General features: G+C 64.3%; 1 protein-coding gene across 27 annotated transcripts in view; it reads left to right on the top strand.

The window, feature by feature from the left end:
* Positions 1-20,918, top strand: part of NRXN2 (neurexin 2) — a 106,279-nt gene that overhangs the window by 62,524 nt on the left and 22,837 nt on the right. For 23 of the 27 annotated variants that reach the window (XM_059710211.1, XM_059710212.1, XM_059710227.1 and 20 more), the window contains 4 exons: positions 1,460-1,633; positions 1,990-2,109; positions 14,203-14,384; positions 19,893-20,064. In XM_059710211.1, coding sequence (XP_059566194.1) covers positions 1,460-1,633; positions 1,990-2,109; positions 14,203-14,384; positions 19,893-20,064 — 648 coding nt within the window. Of the gene's footprint in view, positions 1-1,459; positions 1,634-1,989; positions 2,110-6,382; positions 7,291-14,202; positions 14,385-19,892; positions 20,065-20,918 lie in introns of those variants that run through there. The other 4 variants (XM_059710233.1, XM_059710236.1, XM_059710232.1 and 1 more) reach the window with 3 other exon arrangements.

Here is a 20,918-nt window from a genome sequence, read left to right on the forward strand (position 1 = left end):
TCCTCCCCGGCCCACGGCTCCCACCTCGCCCCTGTCTCCACCGTGGCCACCTCTCTGTCGGGGTCTGCTCACTGCGGGGCCGCCGTCCCAGGGTGCGTCTCCTGGGGAGCTCGGTGGCCTTTCCCTGCAGCTCGCAGTCGGTGGCCCGAGCCTTCCACAGACCTCCTGGTTTAACGAGCTTGAGAAGCCTGGGATGGGGGGCTGGAGAGAGGAGGGAGCTCAGCACCCTGCAGACGCCCCCCCGGGAGGGTGGGGGGGGCCGTTGTGAGGGGAGAGGGTGGCAGTAGCTGGGTCCCTGCCTGCTGTTCCCTCGCACACCTGGGCCTTGGCTGGGCTTCCCTGGTGGGTCAGCACGACACCGGGTGCCACGTTCCCCAGCCTCTTCAGCAGCCATTGAAGCGTCACCGCCTCCCCTGGGGGGGGGGGGGGACCGGGGGGACGGGGGGGGGACGGGGGGGACGAGGGTGGTGGTTAGAGAGCCGGGAAGAGGAGGATGAGCCTAGAAACGGGTGTTGGACGGAAGGGAGGACAGTGCCCGTGGCTACTCCAGAGCCCAATGGGGCAACTGCTTTCGCAACCCCAAAGCCGCCCTCAGTGCCACTGGGACCCTGGGTGTCAGTGGGACTCAGACGGTCCGAGCTTGAGGAGGATCCTCAGAGACCATTGGGTTCATCCCCTCTTGGGGAGGTGGAGACAGAAGCTTCTGGAAGCTAGGTGGCTTGCCTGAAGTCACCGAGTGAGCAGGCTGCTGAGCAGGGAGTGGAAGCTTGACTAGACCCCTGGGCTCGATGTTGGGCAGGGCGCTGCCAATTCTCCTTGCTCCCAGAAGGGGGCGATGTGTCACAGATAACCCACAGCGGTAGCCACCTGGGGCCGTCTGGGCCTGTCTGGGTTGCACTGCGCCCACGGCCAGGGCATCAGGGTTGCCCGTGTCTTGCTGAGGCTCTGCTGGGGCGGGGGTGGGGGGGTGGGGGGGAAGGGGACAAAACATCCAGGGAGTCAGATTCGCTGTGGCCGGACACCGATGTGGGCGTCAGGCGCTCCCTAGAGCACTCCCCAGTGTGGCCCAGAACCCCCCAGGAGAGAACGCAGAGTAGGGGAGAGGCCGGGGAGGGGCCTGCAGGAGTTCTGGCAACGGAGACTTCGGAAGGGGGAGCCAGGGGGGTGTTGGGGCTGCACATCATGAAAGGCCCTGATTACAGGCCGGAACTGGATCAGATGTGTGGGAGAGAGCGGGGAGCATTCTCCTCCAGCTGCTCCCCACCCCCGCCCCCTGCATCTGGGCTTCTCTGGGAGAGGAGCAGACAGATGGCCAAGTGGAGAAGGAAGAAGGAAGAGGCGGGGGAGGGGGATGAGGCGCCGGGTCTCGGGATGGGACCCTGCACGGCCAGGAGGATCTGAGACCTGACACGCAGTCCGGAGGAGGGGGGGGCGAGGTCCTGACCCTCTCCCTTTGCAGGGGAGCTGTACATTGGCGGTCTGAGCAGGAACATGTTCAGCAACCTGCCCAAGCTGGTGGCCTCCCGGGATGGCTTTCAGGGCTGCCTGGCCTCCGTGGACCTCAACGGCCGCCTCCCGGACCTCATCGCGGACGCCCTGCACCGCATCGGGCAGGTGGAGAGGGGCTGTGATGGTGAGTGTGGGGGGAGGAGTGTGACCCGCAGCTGCAGGACGGCCAGCTGCCCAGGCAGACCAGGCGGCCAGGCGGCCTTCCTTCTCAGGCCTTGCACGAGCCTGCCCCCAGCTGTGGAGCAGGGGTACCCGGGCTGAAGGGTCACTTGCTCTCCCTGTTGCCTCCCACCCTGGCCCCTTATCACGGTTCAAGGCCAAACCTGGCAGTCTTTGAGCCCCCCGTTCCCACGCCCACCCCTTGTCACTACTGGCCCCTTCAGCCTGGAAGACTGAGAGCCGGACCCTGCCTGGCCCTGAGGCTGCCGGGCAGGGCGGGGCGTGGCTGAGCGGGTGTGTTCCTCCTCCTGCTTCTCCCAGGCCCCAGCACCACCTGCACCGAAGAGTCTTGTGCCAACCAGGGCGTCTGCTTGCAGCAGTGGGATGGCTTCACCTGTGACTGCACCATGACTTCCTACGGGGGCCCTGTGTGCAATGACCGTGAGTGCCGGGCGGGGTCCCTGGGGGCAGATCCCGGCCTGGGGGCTGCTGGGGAGGCCCTCTGAGCCTCGATGCTCGCTTCCTTCTCACCCCTTCTTGTCACGAGAGCCAGGGGAGCTGCTGGCGACTGCCCCGCAGCCTTCTCTCTCGGGCCTGAGCGGGTCTGCGGCTGCCTGACTTCCCAGGGCGACCCATTGCTAGCTGGACTCTCGTCTCCGTTCTGAGCTGGTGGGACATGGCTCCCTTCACCCATGACCAAAGGTGTCAGCCTCTGCTGCTCCCTCCATGCGATTTTGGCCATGGGCTCACGTGTTGCATGTGTAGCTCCCACATCCACACTATTGCACAGGGCGGGGGCTGGTCAGCCTGCACCCCCTTCCCTCGGTGCCCCCAGAGTTCCACCGTGGAAGCCTGTTATCTCCTCCAGAGGGTCCAGGCCCCGCAGGCAGGCTCAGGAGGTTCCCCAGCGGCCAGGCGGCTGGACAGCTGGCTTCCCTGGACGTCGGCCGAGCCCTTCTCTTTCCCACCCAGAACCCCAGCGGCAGGCTGTCTCTTGGAGCCACAAGGACACCCCCTAGTGCCCTTGCCTACTCCTCTGCCCCTGGTTGCACCTTGTTTGACCCACCCCCTCCAGGGCAGCGTCAGCAGCAGTTTGCAGTCCCTAGTGGTTGGTGGCCAGCAGCTGGTGGCAGAGGAGGACAGCTGGGGCAGGAAGGCGGGGGCAGCCTCCACCTTGAGGGGGTTTTTGGAGTTTCCCTCTGATGATGGGGAGCGGGCGGGGCGGCCCTGCTGAGAGACCAGGGGTGTGAGCACTGAGCTTCGTGGGGACACACACACACACACACACACACACACGCAGACACACACACACACGGCTTCTCCCTCCACTTTACCAGCATGAAACCCGAGGCCCGGAGGGGGAGTGGATCCGGAGGAAGTTCATAGTGGACCTGGGGTCGGTGCCTTTCCCTCTGTGTCCCCCGCGGCGCCTTGGACATTAGGGCGGAGGCCTGTGCTTCCTGTGGAATGGATGGTGCCGGGGTGGGCTCCCGGGTGGGTCATGGTTCTCCCTTCCTTGGCACTTCCTGGCGCTCTCAGGCAGGGCCGCCCTTGGGCACCTCCACCTCCCTGCCCCGTCCCCCAGGATTTTCCTCATCTGACCTGCCGTTCTGTGCAAAGCCCCCGGGGCCATGGCCAGCTGGGCACTGCAGCCCGGGCTGCCGGAGTACAGATGGGGCTGGGCCGGCCCCTTCCCTGCAGCTCATTCAGCTGCGCTCAGATCTGAAGACGCGGCACGTTGCTGCCGATAGTAGCCGATAGTAAGAGCCCCCCTGACTGGTTAGTGTTTTGGAGCCTGCAAAGTCCTCGTAACTTGTTTCTCGGAGAAGGCAGTGGGGATAGGGGCTGACGGTCCCCCTGAACTGAGGAGGAAACCGAGACCTCAGCCAGGCAGCTCCTTGCCGAGGCTCCTGACTCCCGCTCACTGCCCTCATCTAGTCCCTGGCGGCCTTGCCGGCGGGGTGCTGGGGGTCAGGATGAGGAAGCACGCTGCCCATTGTCGCTACTGTCCTCCCATAGGGTGGAGCCTTCTGGAAGGGGGCGTAGAGATGGGTGGGGCGCAGGGGGTCATGCTGAGGTGGGCATGGGAGGCAGGGAGAGTTGGGGCTGGGGGAGTGTCCCCTACAGCGACACTGGTCTGCAGTCTGGCGGCAGAGCGTGGAGATAAAGACAAGGTGGGTGCGACCTGGAGGCCTCCATCCATGGGCCCTGGCACCGCTGAGATCTCCCCTGAAGGACAGGGCGACAGGGCAGGACCTGGCCGTCGGGGACCGTGCCCCTCTCCTCCGGGGTTGTGCCTCCTCCCGACCTCCACGCTTGGCCCCATGTCACGTTCATGCTGCCCCTCTGGGGCTGGTCTTCCTGGGGCCCTGGGGGGCACAAGGTCAAGCCGGAAACTGGCCGAGGCCGTTCCATTGTCCCACCCCCGAGTGTGAAGGTCCTGGGGCACCACTGGGCACCAAAGGGCCCTGCATCCGCAGAGAGGGCGGGGGTGGGAATGGCCGGTGCCGCCCGGACCCTGTCCTTGGACCGGTGGGGTCGGGGGTGGAGCTGTCTGGGGGATGAGACAGGGATGAAAGAGGTGCAACCTGCAGGACGGTGTTTCTTCTCTTACGGCCTCGGCTTCTCCGTCTGTGACATGGGACCGCACCAGGTGGGCGTGGTGAAGGGGTTGGGTCCCTTCAGGCTCAGGAGTCTGCTCTGGGAGGCAGGAGAGGGAGAGAGCCAAGGGAGAGAACCCATCTCTTCGCTGAGAACGGGAGAGCGCGGGAGAAGGGAAAGGAGAACATGAAATGAGAAAGGAAGGGAGCTAAAAGGAAGGGGGCCTGCAGCGGAAGCGCAGGGCTGGGGCTCAGGACCACGGCGCTCCCGGGGGGCCGGCCTGCTGCTCTGTCTCCCAGCCCTCGGCTCTTCACCATCTCGGCCCCTTCTCATCTCTCCATTTGCTGGGTTCCTCTCTGCAGCCTCTATTGATCTCTGCACACCTCCGTCCCTCCCTTCATTTGTACCCCTGTCCCCCCTCCCCCTCCCGCTCTCGTCACTTCCCACTCACTGGTATTGATTGGCCTCCAGGCGGTTTCCCTTCCTCTCCTCTGGCTACCAGCTCCTCCCTCCTCCCTCTGGGGCCATAAACCCGCTGCCTGCTCCGAGCTGTGTCAGTCTGTATTTCAGAGCCAGGGGCACAGGGATGGGGTGGAGAGGGCAGCGGGACAAGGCTGGGGGGGGGGGTCCAGCCCGCATGCGTCTCTCCTCCCTCCTGGGGCCACGCACCACCTGGGATCCTCCTCCTGGTACCTCTGAGGACCCCTCTCTTCACTCCTGTCGGGCCAGGGTCAGAGGGGCCTGGCATCTAGCAAGGTGGGGTGTGGCAGGAGCTACCGGAAGCTGGCCTGGGCCTGACAGCATCCGGGAGCCGGGCACAGCATGCCAGCGTGGGGCTACTGGTGGTGGTTTTGCTCCGAAACAGAATTCAGAATCAATAAGCAGGAGTCAGCCCTCTCTCCCTGGTTCTCCCTCCCCTTCTCACATCACCCCCTTCCTTTTGCCCTGTCCCCACTTCTCACTCCACTACACTATTTCTTTCACTCCTTTCTAGGTTCTGTCTCCACCTCCTTCCTTCTCCCCCTGCCCCGATCCTAGCAGAGCACCCTCGGGTGGACCAGGTTGCTGTGGGTGTGGAGGTGGATCCAGATGAAGGGAAGGGGGCACTTACCTCTTGGGCTAAGACAAGTGCTTCCCGAGACCCCCAGAGTCTGGGGGTGGATCCCAGCGGAGGGGCACCTGGAGGGAGAAGTGATGCCTCAGCTGGACATAGTGGCCCAGGAAGCGTCTGTCCCAGGCCGGACACTCAGTGGACAGCTGCCCTGGAAACTCTGGTGGAGGGAGAGGCTGAGGCTGGGGGCGGGGCGAGTGGAGAGGAAGGACTGGAGTCCCAGGGTGTGCAGGAGGCGGGGGGCACCCTTTTGGGGGTGGGAGGAGACTGTGAGTGCTGCCTTACCCTTCAGGGCCTTTGAGGCTCTGGGTGCATTGTTTGTATGCATATAGGTGACCCTGTTTTGGGAGGGTGAGCCAGGGGCAGTGTCTGTGTGTACTTGGCCATTGATTGCCTGTGGCCAAACATGTATGTGTGTGTGTGTGTGTGTGTGTGTGTGTGTGTATGCTTCTGTGAGCGTGTGTACACGCTCGGCCGAGTGTGAGTTCATGTGCCAGCCTCCAAGAGCACATGCATGCATGTATGTGTCTCAGCCTATGTGTGCATGCGCGCGCCCGCACAATGATGCCTGTATGGGCACGTGGGTGTCTCCGTCCCCAAGCCGGGCCACATCCTAGCGTCTGCGTGTTCCGAGGGGTGCGTGCGGAGGTGCGGTGGCCACCTCTGCGCGCTGGACCAGCGAGCACCATTGGGGTTCATCCAGGTGCGGGGGGAGGGGAGGAGAAGGAAGAGAGCCGCCTCTCTCGCCAGCCTCAGTCCTGTTCAATTATTCAGCAGGGCCCCTTCTTCGGAGGGGGCGGGAGGGGAGCGCGCTCCCGGCGCGGGGAGGGGCGGGGCGGGGCGGGGCGCGCGCCCAGGAGAGGCGAGCGCGCAGCGGGCGAGCCAGGTGCCCGCGCAGGAGCTGCCCAGCGCCGCCCGCAGACCGGGAGCCGCTCGTCCCTCCGCCCTGCCCCCGCCTCCTCCCGCGCTCCCTCTCCCCTCCCCTCCACTCTCCCCTCCCCTCCCCTCCCTCCCGGGCGCCCTCCCTCTCCCTTCCAGCCTCTGCCTCTGCAGCAACACTCCGCTGCCTCCATCTCTCCGCCGGAATCTCGCAGGCTCGCGCCTCTCGGCTCAGCCCCGCTCCCCTCCTCTCTCCCCTCCCTCACTCCATCCCCCTCACCCGGATTTGCTTCCCTTCCCCCTCCTCCCGCCCCCCTTCCCCGGGCCTCCGTGGGGCGGCAGCGGCGACGGCCGCGCGGTCGGCCCCAGCCCCGCCGGGCTCCCGCTCTCCTCGGTCCCCCTCCCGGGCTCGATTTTTCCGCAGGATTTCCCCGCTGCCCCTCCCTGCTCGCCCCGCGCCTTCCCGGCCGCGGCCCGGAGCGATGCCCCCTCCGCGGGGCGCTCCCCCGGGCTGCTGACGGCCCTCCGCGCCCTCCCGGGATGCGGGGGGACCCCTAGCTCCCCGCGATGGGCCCAGGCGCTCTGGACCTTGGCGTCGCCGCTCTGCAGACCCCGGATTCCCCGGCGGCATCCGGCTGATTTCGTTGGCTCCGGACCGAGGCGTGGGCTCGCCTTTTCCTTCTTCTCGCCCCTTCCCCCCTCCCGGGGCGCGGAGCCGGAGGGGGGCTGCGCGGGGCTGCGCGGGCCCGGTCCCCGCCCCGGCCATGGGGCTGTGAGGCGGCCGCCCCGGGCCGAGATGCCCCCCGGGGGGAGCGGGCCGGGGGGGTGCCCACGTCGCCCCCCGGCCCTGGCCGGGCCCCCGCCGCCGCCGCTGTTGCCGCTGCTGCTGCTGCTGCTGCTGGGGACGGCCGAGGGGGCCCGCGTCTCCTCCAGCCTCAGCACCACCCACCACGTCCACCACTTCCACAGCAAGCACGGCACCGTGCCCATCGCCATCAACCGCATGCCCTTCCTCACCCGCGGCGGGCACGGTAAGTGCGGCTCCGCGGCCCCTCGGCCTCCGTGTGCGCGGCCGCACCCCAGCCGTGCGCGCCGGCTGCTGGCGGCCCCTCTGCTTTAAGGCCGAGCCCCCTCACCTCGGTCTCGGGCTCCCATCTTCCCAGCCCCACCCTCGCCTCTCCACCCCGCCCCCCATCCCTTTATCGCCTCATGGCTGCCTTCACCACGTCCGTTCTGTGCCTCACCTTCACCCCCTCACCCACCTCTGGTTTGCTATCACCTTCAGGTCCCCCATCACCTCCCCTCTGTCCTTTCACCCCCTCTGCCCAGCTCTCCCTTCCCGTCTCTGCCTCCTCACTTCCTCCATCTCTCTGCCACCCGGCTTACCTCCACCTCTGTCTCCTCGCCTCACCTCCCATCGCTGGTCTAGCATCTGTGTACCCCATTATCTTTGTCCCCCCTAACCGCCCTCCCACCTCTGTCCCATCTCTCATCCCTGCCTCTGACATGTTCCATCTCTTCCTCCCTCGCCTTTCAGATCTGTCTCCTTTCACCCCGTCCCCAGACACCGCCCCTCGTCCCGCTACTGTCCTCCACCACACTCCCCGGCAGCTCACCTCCGTCAGTCATCCCCCAGCCTCTCGGCTCCTCCTTCCCCCCTCACCCCTGCCCTGCGCCCCAGCACCCTCACCTCTGTGGCCTATTGCTTGGAATGGACTTCTCCAGTGCCAGTCTCCCGGCACCTCTACTGTCAGCCCCCATCGCTTCCTGTGTCAGTCCCCTGTCACTTTCCACCACTCCCACCTCACCTCAGCCCCCCTTAACCTCCACTTTTCCTCCCAGGCTCCATCACCTTCCGCTTCTGATGGCTCCCCCTTCTTCTTTCTGCCCACCATCACCTCCCGTGTCCGGTGCCTCATCACTTCATGCCTTAGGCCCGAGGAGGCTCTGCACCTGCCGCCTCTGTCCCGCCCCCACCCGTGGTTCCCAGTCTCTACTCCCCTCACCTCCCATGCCTGACCCTCTTCACACTTGGTCTCATTTCCCGGTCAGACTTGTTCACGCTCCACGTCAGTCGCTCCTTCGCATTCCACCTCAGGGTGGCTGTCACCTCCTGTCCCAGAGAACCTGTCACCTCCCATTTTAGTCCACTCATCACTTCCCCTCTCGGCACACCACTTCGCCTCCCATCTCTGGACCTTCCATCGGTCGCCTAGTACCTCCGTTTCTGTACCTCCCTCACCTCCCGTCATCTCAGCCTCCATCACCTCCCATTTCTGTACCTCCTTCACTTTTCACCCTGTACTCTCATCACTTCTCTGCACGTCCTCTTGTCACCTCCCCTCTCTGTACCCCTGTTGCCTTCCTTCTCGGGGCTCTGACATCCTCATGCTCCCACCAGCCCTTCCCGTGACTCCCCTAATCTCTCATCACTGCACCTTCACCAGCTCTCACTCTGTACCTGTCCATTCTTGCTTCCCAATCTTAGCTGCCTCCAATGTCTGTACTTGTATCATTTCCCATTTCTTTTCACCCATCATCTCTCATTTTTTCATTCAATCTTTGTTCCTCCCTCATCTCCCACGCTGTATCCTCATCACTCCCCATCTAGGTCCAGCATGGCCTCCCATCTCTGCTTCCCCGTTACTGCTCTCCGTCTGTCCATCCTGCTTCCCAATCTTAGCTGCCTCCAATGTCTGTACTTGTATCATTTCCCATTTCTGTTCACCCATCATCTCTCATTTTTTCATTCAATCTTTGTTCCTCCCTCATCTCCCACGCCGTATCCTCATCACTCCCCATCTAGGTCCAGCATGGCCTCCCATCTCTCCTTCCCCGTTACTGCTCTCCGTCTGTCCATCCTGCTTCCCAATCTTCGTTCCCCATATCGCTTCCCATCTTCGCTCCCCTTCTTTTCTGTTTCTCTTTGCTTTTCTCCTACTTCATCTTTCCCTCATTTCTGATGCCTCTCCTCTCTCCTCATCCAGTTCTCAGGAGCGGCCCCTCCAGCCCTCCGTTGCCTTCTCCTCTCTTCCTCAGCATAGTCTTGTCTGGTCCAATCTCTGTCCCAGCCAGGCCTCTCCACAAGGCCTTCTCTCATCTTGTCTCTTTCTCTCTTCCACTCGCCCACCCCACACTGAACTCTGTTTCTCCCCATGAGCTCTCTGGCCTTCTGTGCCTCCTCCCTCCTCTTGATTGTCCCCTGTGGCTCCCCTGAGGCCCATGTTGCTCCCAAAGGGGCCCAGATAGGACATGGTCTTTCTGAGCAACCAGGAGAGGCACAAAGGGGTGAGACAGGAAAGGGGAGCCGGGGATATTGGGGGAGAGTTGTGGGGGGAAGAGGAGAGTTGGCAAAGAGGAAGGGAAAGGAGCAAGCCACTGGCCCAGGGAGATGAGCAGATTGGAAGGAGGGGCCTGGGTGCTGATGGGGAGAGCGGGAGAGAAAATGGAGGAAAGAGCGCTGGGGGTGGGCGGGAGGAACCTACGGAATGTTGGTGTTGGGGTTGCCTCGGAGTTGGCCACCCGCTTGGCAGGCATAGGAGAAAAACAGCCCGGAGAGGGGCCATGGCTGCCTGCTGCCACACGGGAGCAGAGGAGGAGCGGAGGGCGCCCAGGACAGAGCCGGGAGGTGGCGGGAGACTGAGTGAAGGAGCCCGGGAAGGTGAGGCAGGTGAGAGGCGGGAGGAGGGCCAGAGGACAGATGGAAGAGTAGGGCCGAGGCCACCTGTCAGGCTGCACCACCTCCGCTCCCTTAGCCATGGGGGTGGCAAAGGACAGGCTTCTCTTGGGGCCCCCCGCTCGGCTAGAGGAAGAGGTCAGTTGGGAGACTTTCCTCTCTGCCCCAGTGTCCCCTTACCCCCAGGGGGGACCTCTCTTTCTGCATCTGCTTCTCTACTTCCCTTCTCTTGGGGGGGGGTCTCCTTGCTTTTCTTCTTTGCCTTCCCTCCCTCCTGTTCTTCACTCTTTCCTCCGTGTACCCTTCCATCCACCAGCCCCCCTGTTAATAATATCCCTACCGACCCCAGGCACCCATGACACCCCTGCATCTGATGCTGGTCTAGGCCTGGGAGGACCAGTACGACCGGGCCCTAAAAACGGCCTGAGAGGGTGACGGTCTCCTGGTCCTGGACCCCAGCTTTGGTTTGCGAGTCCCTGAGGCGCCTATCAGCCCCGACCTCCACTTCTGGAACCCTCTGGAGCCAGGAGGAAGGGGTCAGTCCCAGCTCAGCTCTGGGTCAGTAGCTGCCAGGGGCTCTGGATTCACCCCGCCAGCTTACAAAGGGGGCTGGCATCTATTCTGATTCTGGGTGTGGGTGTGTTAACTTGGAGTTCTAACTGGATGGTATATGGCCAAGAACGGGCTTATGCATTGAAGGGATATTGTGTTCCAGGTCGAGAGAGAGCTGCGCCCCGGGGGTCGGAGCTGTGGAGAGCCCCCTGGGTTCGACAAGAGCTGGGGTGGGCTGTGAGCACCAGGAGCGGCCTTGCTAGACTGTGTGGGACTTTTCTACCCTCTCATGATTCTGTACCGTCCGGAAGATGTGTGTCGTGGCTGACGCTGCAGGACGATGGGCGCATGCGGGGTTAGCCACAGGGGCGGCCTGGGCGCATGGTGTTTACAGGAGGTGGTTCTGTTGTTTGGGCCTGGGTTAGCCAACTGTGACTAATGGCCGGTTGGCTCTTTCTCTAGAATGCAGGTGTATGGGAACTCTGTGTTAGATTCTGGATCTGTCCTGGATCAGTGAATTTCTGGGTCCAGGAGGTGGAGGGGGGGGGGGGGACGACGACTGTGTTGGGGATGGTGGACCAGAGCGCTTCTGTCTTGGGTTTCTGGGGTGTGCAGACCCCTGAAACGTTATGCACCAGGAAGCTCACTAGTGGTTTCCTGGGGGGATCAGAAACCCTGGGTGCGCCGCCCTAGGGCAGCATGTGGGCCTTGGTTTAGGCCCCTCTCTGCGCCGCAGCCCTTTCTGGAACCTTTTCTAGATGTGGCGCGGAGTCCTGGGCTCCAGCGCGGTGCCGCCTCCTGGGCGTCTGGTGGCCCGGACAGGACAGCTTGGGGTGAGAGGCGAGAGGCCCCTGAGACCCAGGTGGGCCCGCCCCTGCTCTCCCTGCCAGCCCTCTGCGCCTCTGGCGGGAGCGCGGGGCGGGGAGAGAAATGTGTCCCCAGGGCCATGACTGCCCGTTCACCTTCCCCTGCTCGGCGGCTGCCTCTCTGCGCCCACCCGCACCGGGTCACAAACGCCCTTAGGCGCTCACAGGTCCGCAGCCTGGAAACTGGCTGCAGGGCGAGACCCGCTGGGCCATCAACCCCGGGAGGCCGGCTGCGCGGGGCGGGGCGGGGCGGGGCGGGGCGGGGCTGGGGCGGCGGCACGTGCGCCCGGGGCCTCGGGGGCGGGGACTCGCGCGCCGTCCAGTCCTGCGTGTGCCAGCCCCTGCCCAGCCCCTGCCCTCGCGCCTCCGGGGCCTGCCTGCCTTTGTGCGCCCACCGCCATGTTCGAGGGTGCCCGTGTCTCCTGTGGGGGGTCGGCCTCAACACGCGGGGCCTTTGTGTGCAGCGGGTGCGTCTTCGCCTGTGGGTTGGTGTGGGGCCTGGGGCCTGGGGTGCCAGTGCCACCTCTGATCCCTCCGGCCTCATGCCCTGTGGGACATGGGCTGCCTGCACGCCAGGCCACCCGGGCGCAGGAGGGCGCTCTCCAGGATGGGGTGGAGTCTGAGTTCCCCGCTGGGAAAGGGAGGAGAAAGGGCCTCCTTCCGCCTGACCTGGGAGATTTGGGAGCTGGCCCCGGGTACATGGCGTTGCCTTTGCTGGTTTGAGTGGCCCAGAAACTCGATAAGCCCCTTCTTCGTCTGACTAGGGGGCCCCTGAGTCCAGGGATGAAAGGGCAGCAGCCTCTGGCCCCGAGGCAGGGCGGGGTGTGGAGGAGGTCAGCATCTCAGCGCCCCGGGCCCTCCCCACCCCCACTTTGGCCATGCAGTTTGTGAGTGGAGGGAGAAGGGCGGACCCTGGTATCACGGTCGCCATGGAAACAGCCGGATTTCCGAGAGCTGCGATGGGAGTGGAGACTGCGGCTGGCTGAGGCCTACCTGCTCCCTGCCCTGCTCCTGGCCCTGCCCTTTCCAGGCAGGTGGCCCACCCTGTGGGGGGGGGGGGTGCAGCTCACTGTGTACTCTGCCCCCACCCAGCTCTCCACCCTAATCTCAGGGTCCCACCCTGAGGAATCAGCCCCCAGCACTGGGCCTTTGCGCAGGGGGGGAGGGGGGGAGCAGGTAGGAAGGACGTGGTCGGGCGCCTGCTGGCGGTGCTGTCCTGGCCACAGGCTGTGGCAGATGTCAGCTAGTAGACTTCGAGGTGGTTCCTTCACCCCGTCCTGCCTCTGGGGGTCACCTCTCCTCTCTGGCCCTGCCTGGGGAGACAGGGCACTGGTGGCAAGGGCTCTGGGGAGTAGCCCCTGCCCCCCCCCCTGCCAGGCCCCTGCTGGCCTCACTGCCTCTCCGGGGCCCAGGCACCAGCCTCCTCTGCTCAGCTCCCCCATGGTTCGCAGAAGCCCCCTCTTTTGGGGGATCTGGGAACCTCCTGGGCTAGAGTCCCCTGTCCCTGACGGCACTGCCTGAACTACCCAGAGGCGCTTGAGGTCCTGGCCTCAGCGTGACCGGTTGGGGCGCCATCTTACCGTCGCACGTTTGCCCCCCAGACCCCAGCTCCCTGACCCTAGGTTTCCCCTCCCGCCCAGAGCTCCCCCACCTCCAGGGCCCCCCTTTCCTCCCCACCGACTCCAGGCTTTGGCCCTCCGGCCCAGCTGCCTCTCTCCCTCTCTAGATAAATCCTCTTTGAACCCCTCTGCCCCCAAGAAGTGCTGTGAGAGGAGTCGTTAGTGCCTAATGATTTAATTAAGCATCTTATGAATCTCATCGGCCCCATTTATGCTCCAAAGAATGCAAGGTTGTCTCTTCCCTTCTCGGAAGGCCCGGAGCACTCGTCCTGTAGGCCAGCGGCCGCCAACCTTCCGGACCACCGGTTGGCGACCGCTGCTCTAGGCCTCCCAGACAAGGCTCCCTTCCTGGAAACTGGGTGACAGCCCCCCACCCCCACCCCAGGCATCCGTTGCCCCCCCCCTCCCCAGGGAACCCAGTCAGCCGCAGGAGGGAACATGGAGACTAATGGGGTTTATTTTGGGGCTGAGATCGTTAGGGACCTCACACCGCCCCCGGCAGCCGGATAGAGGAGACAGGGAGAGAGGGTGGGGTGGGGGAGGGCAGGGAGAGGGAGCCTTCCTCTCTGGCTCCCACTCTCCCACTTTCTCTCACCTACACCCCTCTCGGCCCCTCTCTGTCCATCTGTCCTCTGCCTTCTTCCTCCGCTGGCTGTCAGTCTCACTTCCCGCCCACCCCCCATGTCTGTCTCTCCTTTTCTGGGCAGGGCTCCAGACCCCCCTGTTTTGGGACCCAGGAAGCCCCTAGTTGTGTGTGGAAGCAGGGAGTCCTGGGCAAACTGGGGCCAGGATTTCCAGGGGCCTGGAGGGGTGCAGGGCAGGCGTTGGAGGGGTGCCAGCCTGTGGGCTGTGAGTCAGAGCTGAGCACAGCTCCTGCTCCCCCTCCCGCCATCGCCGGGGGCTCCATTGCCTGGGGGCCTGCTCAGCTCTGGCCCTCAGAGGCACGCACCTCGGAGCTGTCACCTCGCCAGCCCCTCGGGTCCTCCCTGCCCCCAGCAGTCCTCTTGGTCCTCTGCGGCCTCCCTCTGGGCTCCCTCGGGGTCCCCCTCTCCGTTACCTCTCCGTTTTGCTGTAATTAAAGCCACTGTTGCCCAGGGCGGCAGGCCCGTGGCTGCTGTGGGCATCCCGGCGGAAGCTCTGCACCCTGAGGAAGGTTGGGGTCCTCGAGCTCCGGGCACAGCCCCGTGAACCTGCCCATGTCATATCTCCCTCTCCCTCTCCTCTCTGCAGCCGGGACCACGTACATCTTTGGGAAGGGGGGCGCGCTCATCACCTACACGTGGCCCCCCAATGACCGGCCGAGCACGAGGATGGACCGCCTGGCCGTGGGCTTCAGCACGCACCAGCGGAGCGCGGTGCTGGTGCGCGTGGACAGCGCCTCGGGCCTCGGCGACTACCTGCAGCTGCACATCGTAAGGCTTCCCACCCGGCCCCACCCGCCCTCAGTCCACGGGTCCAGCCCTCAGACCGTCCCCTCGTGCGAAGCCCTCAGCACCTCTGTCCCTGATCCCGGGGCTTTCCTCTCGGTGCTTCTGTCCTTCCCGAGAGCCCGGGCCCGCTGCCGACGTGGGGTCCCGCTCCCGGCTCCTCGAGGCCAACTGTGTCCTCTGACCTTTCCGAACGCAGCCAGGGCCTGGTTGAGTCTCCCAGGCTGTTCTGCAGCCTCCAGAAATGTCCCCGCGGTTGACGGCCCTGGGCTGCTGCCTGCTCACTCCTAGACGGCCGAGGGCAGGCCCCCCGCCCCCCCCCCACCCCGTGTCCTCCACCTCCCTCACCCTCCCTGCGCCAGCAGCCACCTTGCTTCTTCACCCGGCCTTCACATCCTGCCCCTGCCCCTGCCCCTGCCCTGCCCTTGACCTCTGTCCCTGTGACCTTTGCTCTCCCAGCCACCCTCTGACCCTGCCACCCGTTGTCTGACTCTGTCACCCCTACAGCCTCTCTGGCTGTGCGCACACTTCTCTGACCTCTAGGGCCAGCCCCACATCCCCACCTTGACCTCTGACCCCACCCAGCCCTGCCTTTCTCTGCCCAGCTGCTCCCTGCGCCTGCTTCCTGCCTCAGCCTCTGCTCCTCCCGCGCCTCCCGCTGGGCCTCCCGCCGAACCCGCTCCTCTCCTCATGGTTCTCACCCTGCAGCTGGCCTTCAGGCGGCTCTTTTCTTCCCTGCTCGTTCCCTATGGGCTGTGGCCTTGCTCCGTGTCACTCCTGCCCTTGGCCTCCCTCTTGCCCTCCCCATGCTTTTAACCCCTGGGACGCGCCTCAATCTCTTTTTCCACCTATCCAGCCCTCTACAGCCTCTCTTTTCCCTCCTGCACTCTGCAGGCTGACCCTGGCCAGGACCCCCACCTGGGAGGGTTAAGCAGGTGGCCAGGCTCTGTGAGCTGGAGAGGGAGAGGTCTGGGGGGAATCCCCGGGCTTTTAGGGGGCGGCGAGGAAGTCAGGGGAGAGGGCTTGTTTGCCCATCTGATTGGGACCATGGCTACTGGCCCCTCCTTATACAACAGCTTTTTAGGGACCCATAGTGCACACTCTTCCCCCAACCAGGAGCAAAGGGAGGAGATGTGAGAGAGATGTCCTGTGGGCAGAGTGGAGCTGGAGTGGAAGTGGCAGCTGATGGGCGCTGAGGGGCGGGGAACGGGCAGGGTGCGTGGAGGAAAGGGGTGCAGGGTGCGTGGAGGGAAGGGGTGCAGGGTGCGTGGAGGAAAGGGGTGCAGGGTGCGTGGAGGAAAGGGGTGCAGGGTGTGTGGAGGAAAGGGGTGCAGGGTGCGTGGAGGGAATGGGTGCAGGGTGTGTGGAGGGAAGGGGTGCAAGGTGTGTGGAGGGGAGGGGTGCAGGATGCATGGAGGGAAGGGGTGCAGGGTGCATGGAGGGAAGGGGTGCAGGGTGCATGGAGGAAAGGGGTGCAGGGCATGTGGAGGAAAGGGGTGCAGGGCGTGTGGAGGAAAGGGGTGCAGGGTGCGTGGAGGGAAGGGGTACAAGGTGAATGGAGGGAAGAGGTGCAGGGTGCGTGGAGGGAATGGGTGCAGGGTGTGTGGAGGGAAGGGGTGCAAGGTATGTGGAGGGGAGGGGTGCAGGATGCGTGGAGGGAAGGGGTGCAGGGTGAATGGAGGAAAGGGGTGCAGGATACGTGGAGGAAAAGGGTGCAAGGTGCATGAAGGGAAGGTGTGCAAGGTGCATGGAGGGAAGGGGTGCAGGGCGTGTGGAGGGAAGGGGTGCAGGCCATGTGGAGGGAAAGGGTGTAGGTTGTATGGAGGAAAGAGGTGCAGGGTGCGTGGAGGGAAGGGGTGCAGGGTGCGTGGAGGAAAGGGGTGCAGGGTGCGTGGAGGAAAGGGGTGCAGGGTGTGTGGAGGAAAGGGGTGCAGGGTGCGTGGAGGGAATGGGTGCAGGGTGTGTGGAGGGAAGGGGTGCAAGGTGTGTGGAGGGGAGGGGTGCAGGATGCATGGAGGGAAGGGGTGCAGGGTGCATGGAGGGAAGGGGTGCAGGGTGCATGGAGGAAAGGGGTGCAGGGCATGTGGAGGAAAGGGGTGCAGGGCGTGTGGAGAAAAGGGGTGCAAGGTGCGTGGAGGGAAGGGGTACAAGGTGAATGGAGGGAAGAGGTGCAGGGTGCGTGGAGGGAATGGGTGCAGGGTGTGTGGAGGGAAGGGGTGCAAGGTATGTGGAGGGGAGGGGTGCAGGGTGAATGGAGGAAAGGGGTGCAGGATACGTGGAGGAAAAGGGTGCAAGGTGCATGAAGGGAAGGTGTGCAAGGTGCATGGAGGGAAGGGGTGCAGGGCGTGTGGAGGGAAGGGGTGCAGGGCATGTGGAGGGAAAGGGTGTAGGTTGTATGGAGGAAAGGGGTGCAGGGTGCGTGGAAGGAAGGCGGGCAGGACAAGGAGTAGCCTGGGGAGAAGACCTGGGAGTTCCGTGCCCCAGTGAGCGAGACAGACAGCGTCTCGGCCTGAGGGGGAGAGCCGGTGTGGCTGTGAGTGACAGCGGGGCTGGTGACTGTGTCAGGAGTGACAGTGTGGCCTGGGGGTTGTAGGGGCTGATGAGACAGGCTGCGTCTGTGGCCTCTGGTCGGTGCCGCTCTACGTTTGAGCTACCCGGCGGAGCGGCGTCTGCTGGTGTCTCAGCCTCCTGACCACGCGTGGCAGGCGGGACTCTGTGTCCCTTTCTGTGGCCGCGGGCTGCGTTCTCCTCCCTGGTCATGAGCAGCTGTGCGTGGCTTTGGAGCAGGGAGCCTGGGTTTGAGTCCCACCTCTGCCACTTCCTCGCTCCGTCTTTGTGCAGTCACCTCGCCCCCTGCGCCTCAGGGTGGCGGCAGGATGGGAGGAGCGAGGGACGCTGTGAGGTTTAAAGGAGATCATGTACGGAAAGCACCTGGGACATCACCCAGCCCTTGGGAAGGGTTCAGTGTCAGCTGATGTCCTGTGTCCGCTGACGCCATCTGGTCGTCACCTGGACGTGTGGGTCTGTGCATTCTGTGTCCGCCTCTGTGACAGCTGTGTCAAAGGTGTAGGGCACAGGGCTCCCTGGTGCTAAGGGGAAAGGGTTGGGGGCCCAGGGCGTGGAGAAGAGACCTTCCCCTCCTGGCAGGTGCCACCGGCCTTGCCTGGTGCAGGTCACGGAGGAACAGGCTTGTGCCTGGTGCTGCGGAGGGCAGGGGGGGGGGGTGGCACCTGGCCCTCGGTGGGTCTTGGCGGGGGGGGGGGGGCCGGGAGGAAATGTGGGAGCCAGGAGCGAGGCCAGCTCTCGGAGGACAGTCGGCACCAGATGGGCTGCAGCCCCTGGGAGCAGCCCCCGGGCTCCCTCCCCCGGTGACGGTGACACATCAGCTCCCACCACAGCGGCATCGGCAGCTGAGAGCGGGGAGGCGGCAGCAAAATAAGAGAAAAGCAATTTGACGTTTCTAATAAAGCGTCGCTCCACTTTGCCAAATTAATTTTGACTCCCATAATTATTTGCTGTAGGAGCGGCCGCGTTCTCCCCACCGCCGCCTAATGAGGTAATTGGGGAATTAGGAATTAATGACTTTAACAGAAGTGACAACTGACTTCACGTCGGAGCAGCTCTGGGGAGCCGCCTCTCCCCCAGAGTGCGGGCTCTGAGCTCGGCTGCCTCCTAGGAAACCCAGGCGTCCTGCCTCCTGGCTGCCCGGCTCGCCCTCCGCTTCTGCTCCCTGACCCCCTCACTGCCCGGATGAGCTCGGCCGAAACCTTCAGAGGCGCCGGGGGCTGCACTGTGCTGGGCGGTGGAGCTGCTAACAATAGTGCTGCAGAGCATGGCGGCTCCCCACACGTGCGTGGGAGCAGATGATCTCGTCTCCCGGGGATGTCAGTGGTGGGTGGGTGGGTGGGTGGGTGAGGCTTGCTAGTACTCTGTGAGGCAAGGCCAGCCTCAGTTTCCCTGCTTTATTGAGGAGAGATGCTGCATGCGTACAAGTGTGTGTGTGTGTGTGTGTGTGTGTGTGTGTGCGCGCGTTTCCCAGGTTCTAGGAGGAGAACTGGACCCACAGGTGGGGAAGGGATAGGGCGTAGGTGTCCAAGTGAGCCCTGGCTGCACATCCTGCCCCCCAACTATCCAAACCCCACTCCCCACCCCATCTGTGAGCCACGATCCCCAACCCCAGTACCACCCAGCTGCTGGGTCCCACTGGTGCGGAGGTGGCCACCGAACGGTCTCTCGTGCCCGGGACACAGGAGTGTGGTGTGCTCGGTGCCGGACTGTGACCCTGTGCCAGTGCCGGTCCTGTGGGGGAGGGGCGTGGGAACACAGGCTCAGGTCAGGGGTGCGGCTGGGAGGGAGGGCAAGGGACCAGGGGCTCCAGTGAAGGCCTCATGGGCCCTTGTCTGGCGTCTTTAGACACCTTTGGGTTCACAGGTGGGCCGGCCTCGGCAGCCCCTGGACCACTCCCACCCCCAGCGATGTGAGCAGTGTCTCCCCGGACTAGTGGGGAGAGCGCTGGCTTTGGAGTCAGACCACCTGGGGTTCAGTCTGGGGTTCCTTCCTTCTGGGCTGTGAGATTTGGGGATGTCACTGAACCTCCCGGAGCCGGTTTCCTCCTCGGTACAATGGGGGTGCTGTGAGCTTCCTCAGAGGGCTGCTGTGGGGATGAAGGGAGCACGCTTTTGGGTTCGGTGACGCCTCCCTCTCACTCAGGTCTGGAACCCCGGGTGGCCTCCGCAGGCTCCCACGCGGGGCCTCTCTGGAGCCTGGGCTTGGTCCCAGAGGTGGCTCAGACCGACTACTCCCTTTCTCCAGCCTCAGCCCCTGTCTGTCCCCTGCCTGGCCCTCCCCCCTCCCAGCCCCATCCTCTGCCCACACCCCATGCTCGCTCCCCTTTCCTCAGTTAAGTCCAACATGGTTTGTCTCCCTGATCTCTTCCCATGCCTGTCATCCCTCCCCCACACACGCAGCTCAGACCCCACCTCTGCTCCCCACACGCAAGCCTGACCTCCAGGGGCCCAGGTGGCGTGCTGAGGCCCTGGTGCTGATCGCGCGGGGGGGGGGGGGGGCGCGGGGAGGCTGGAGGCTGGAGGCTGGGGGTGGTGGGAGGGGGTCAGACCTTCCCCGGGCAGGGGTGGACTTCCCTGGACTTCTCTGTTGGTTGTGCCTTAGGGAGGCCCCACCCTCTGTGCTCCCACAGATCCCCGTGGCGATCCTGATCGTCCTGCCTGAGGTCTGGGCTAGTGGCCCTTGAACAGACTAGGTGCCCTGTACACGTGTGTGAATATTCTGAATAAACTAAAGGCAAGAGGCAGGTGTGGTTGGTGGAGGTCCCCCGGGCCCAGCTGGGCTCTGCACCCGCTCTGGGCAGGGGAGAGCGTCCCGCAAAGGCAGGCCTGGGAGGGTGTACGGTAAAGCCGAGAAGTGCCCTGGCGCCGGGCCAGGGGCGGTCCCAGGCTCCCTCCCAGGCGCTGAGCTCTGCTTTTCCGTCCTCAGGACCAGGGCACCGTGGGGGTGATCTTTAATGTGGGCACCGACGACATTACCATCGACGAGCCCAATGCCATCGTGAGCGACGGCAAATACCACGTGGTGCGGTTCACTAGAAGCGGTGGCAATGCCACCTTGCAGGTGGACAGCTGGCCCGTCAACGAGCGGTACCCGGCAGGTAGGTGGGTGGCCTGGGAGCACGGAGACGTGTGGTGGGCGGGGCGGGGCGGGGCGAGGCAGGCAAGGCAGCCTTTGATAGGAGCACTGCTTGCACTGGGGCGGGGCCACCGGAGTGTCATCCCGCTGTGGGCGGGGCGAGGCTACAAGAAGGTGTGGCTTGGGGAGGGACCCGGGTGGGCGGGGCTAAAGAAAACCAGCGGTTTGGGGAAGGCTGGGCTTTGCAGGGCCCGGGTGAGACGGGGTCCTTGCGGTGTGAGGGAGAGGGCGGAGCTGAGTGGGAAGGCTGCACGGCCCGGTCCAGTTTGGGGCTGAGGGAGAAGGGACGAGGAGGAAGGGTAGAGGTAGAGAGACAGTTGAGGAAAGGATGAGTTCAGAATTGGGACAGGTGGAGACGAGGAGACAGATGCAGAATCAAGGGGAGAAGATCCGGAAATAGCCCAAAACACTCTTCGCAAGTAGGCAGAGCTGTTCTAAGGACCGAACCAAGGAACAAACCGAGGTTTCCACAAAGAGCAAGTCAGAGATCCCTATTAGGAAATCTAGGTAAAGGAAGAGAAGTAACCATGGCGACCCAGAGAAAAGGAACCCCAGTGGCTCGGGGGGTAAGGGAGAGAGACAGTGAAGAGTGAAAAATACGGTCCAGAGCATTCAGCAAACCTTTATTGATGACCTACTAGGCGTCAGGCCCTGCGCTAGGCCCTGGGGACGCAGCGGTGAGGGGACGCAGCCCCGCGTGCAGGGGGTGTGCCGTGTTGGGAGGGACAGGCGAGCACAGGGAGGCAAACTGACCCAGTTCAAGTGTGTGGCGGCTGTGGTGGCCGAGGACAAACCAAGGTCTGAGGGGCACATGGA

This window comes from Myotis daubentonii, chromosome 9 (genome assembly GCF_963259705.1).
Source record: "Myotis daubentonii chromosome 9, mMyoDau2.1, whole genome shotgun sequence".
Taxonomy (NCBI): Eukaryota; Metazoa; Chordata; class Mammalia; order Chiroptera; family Vespertilionidae; genus Myotis; species Myotis daubentonii.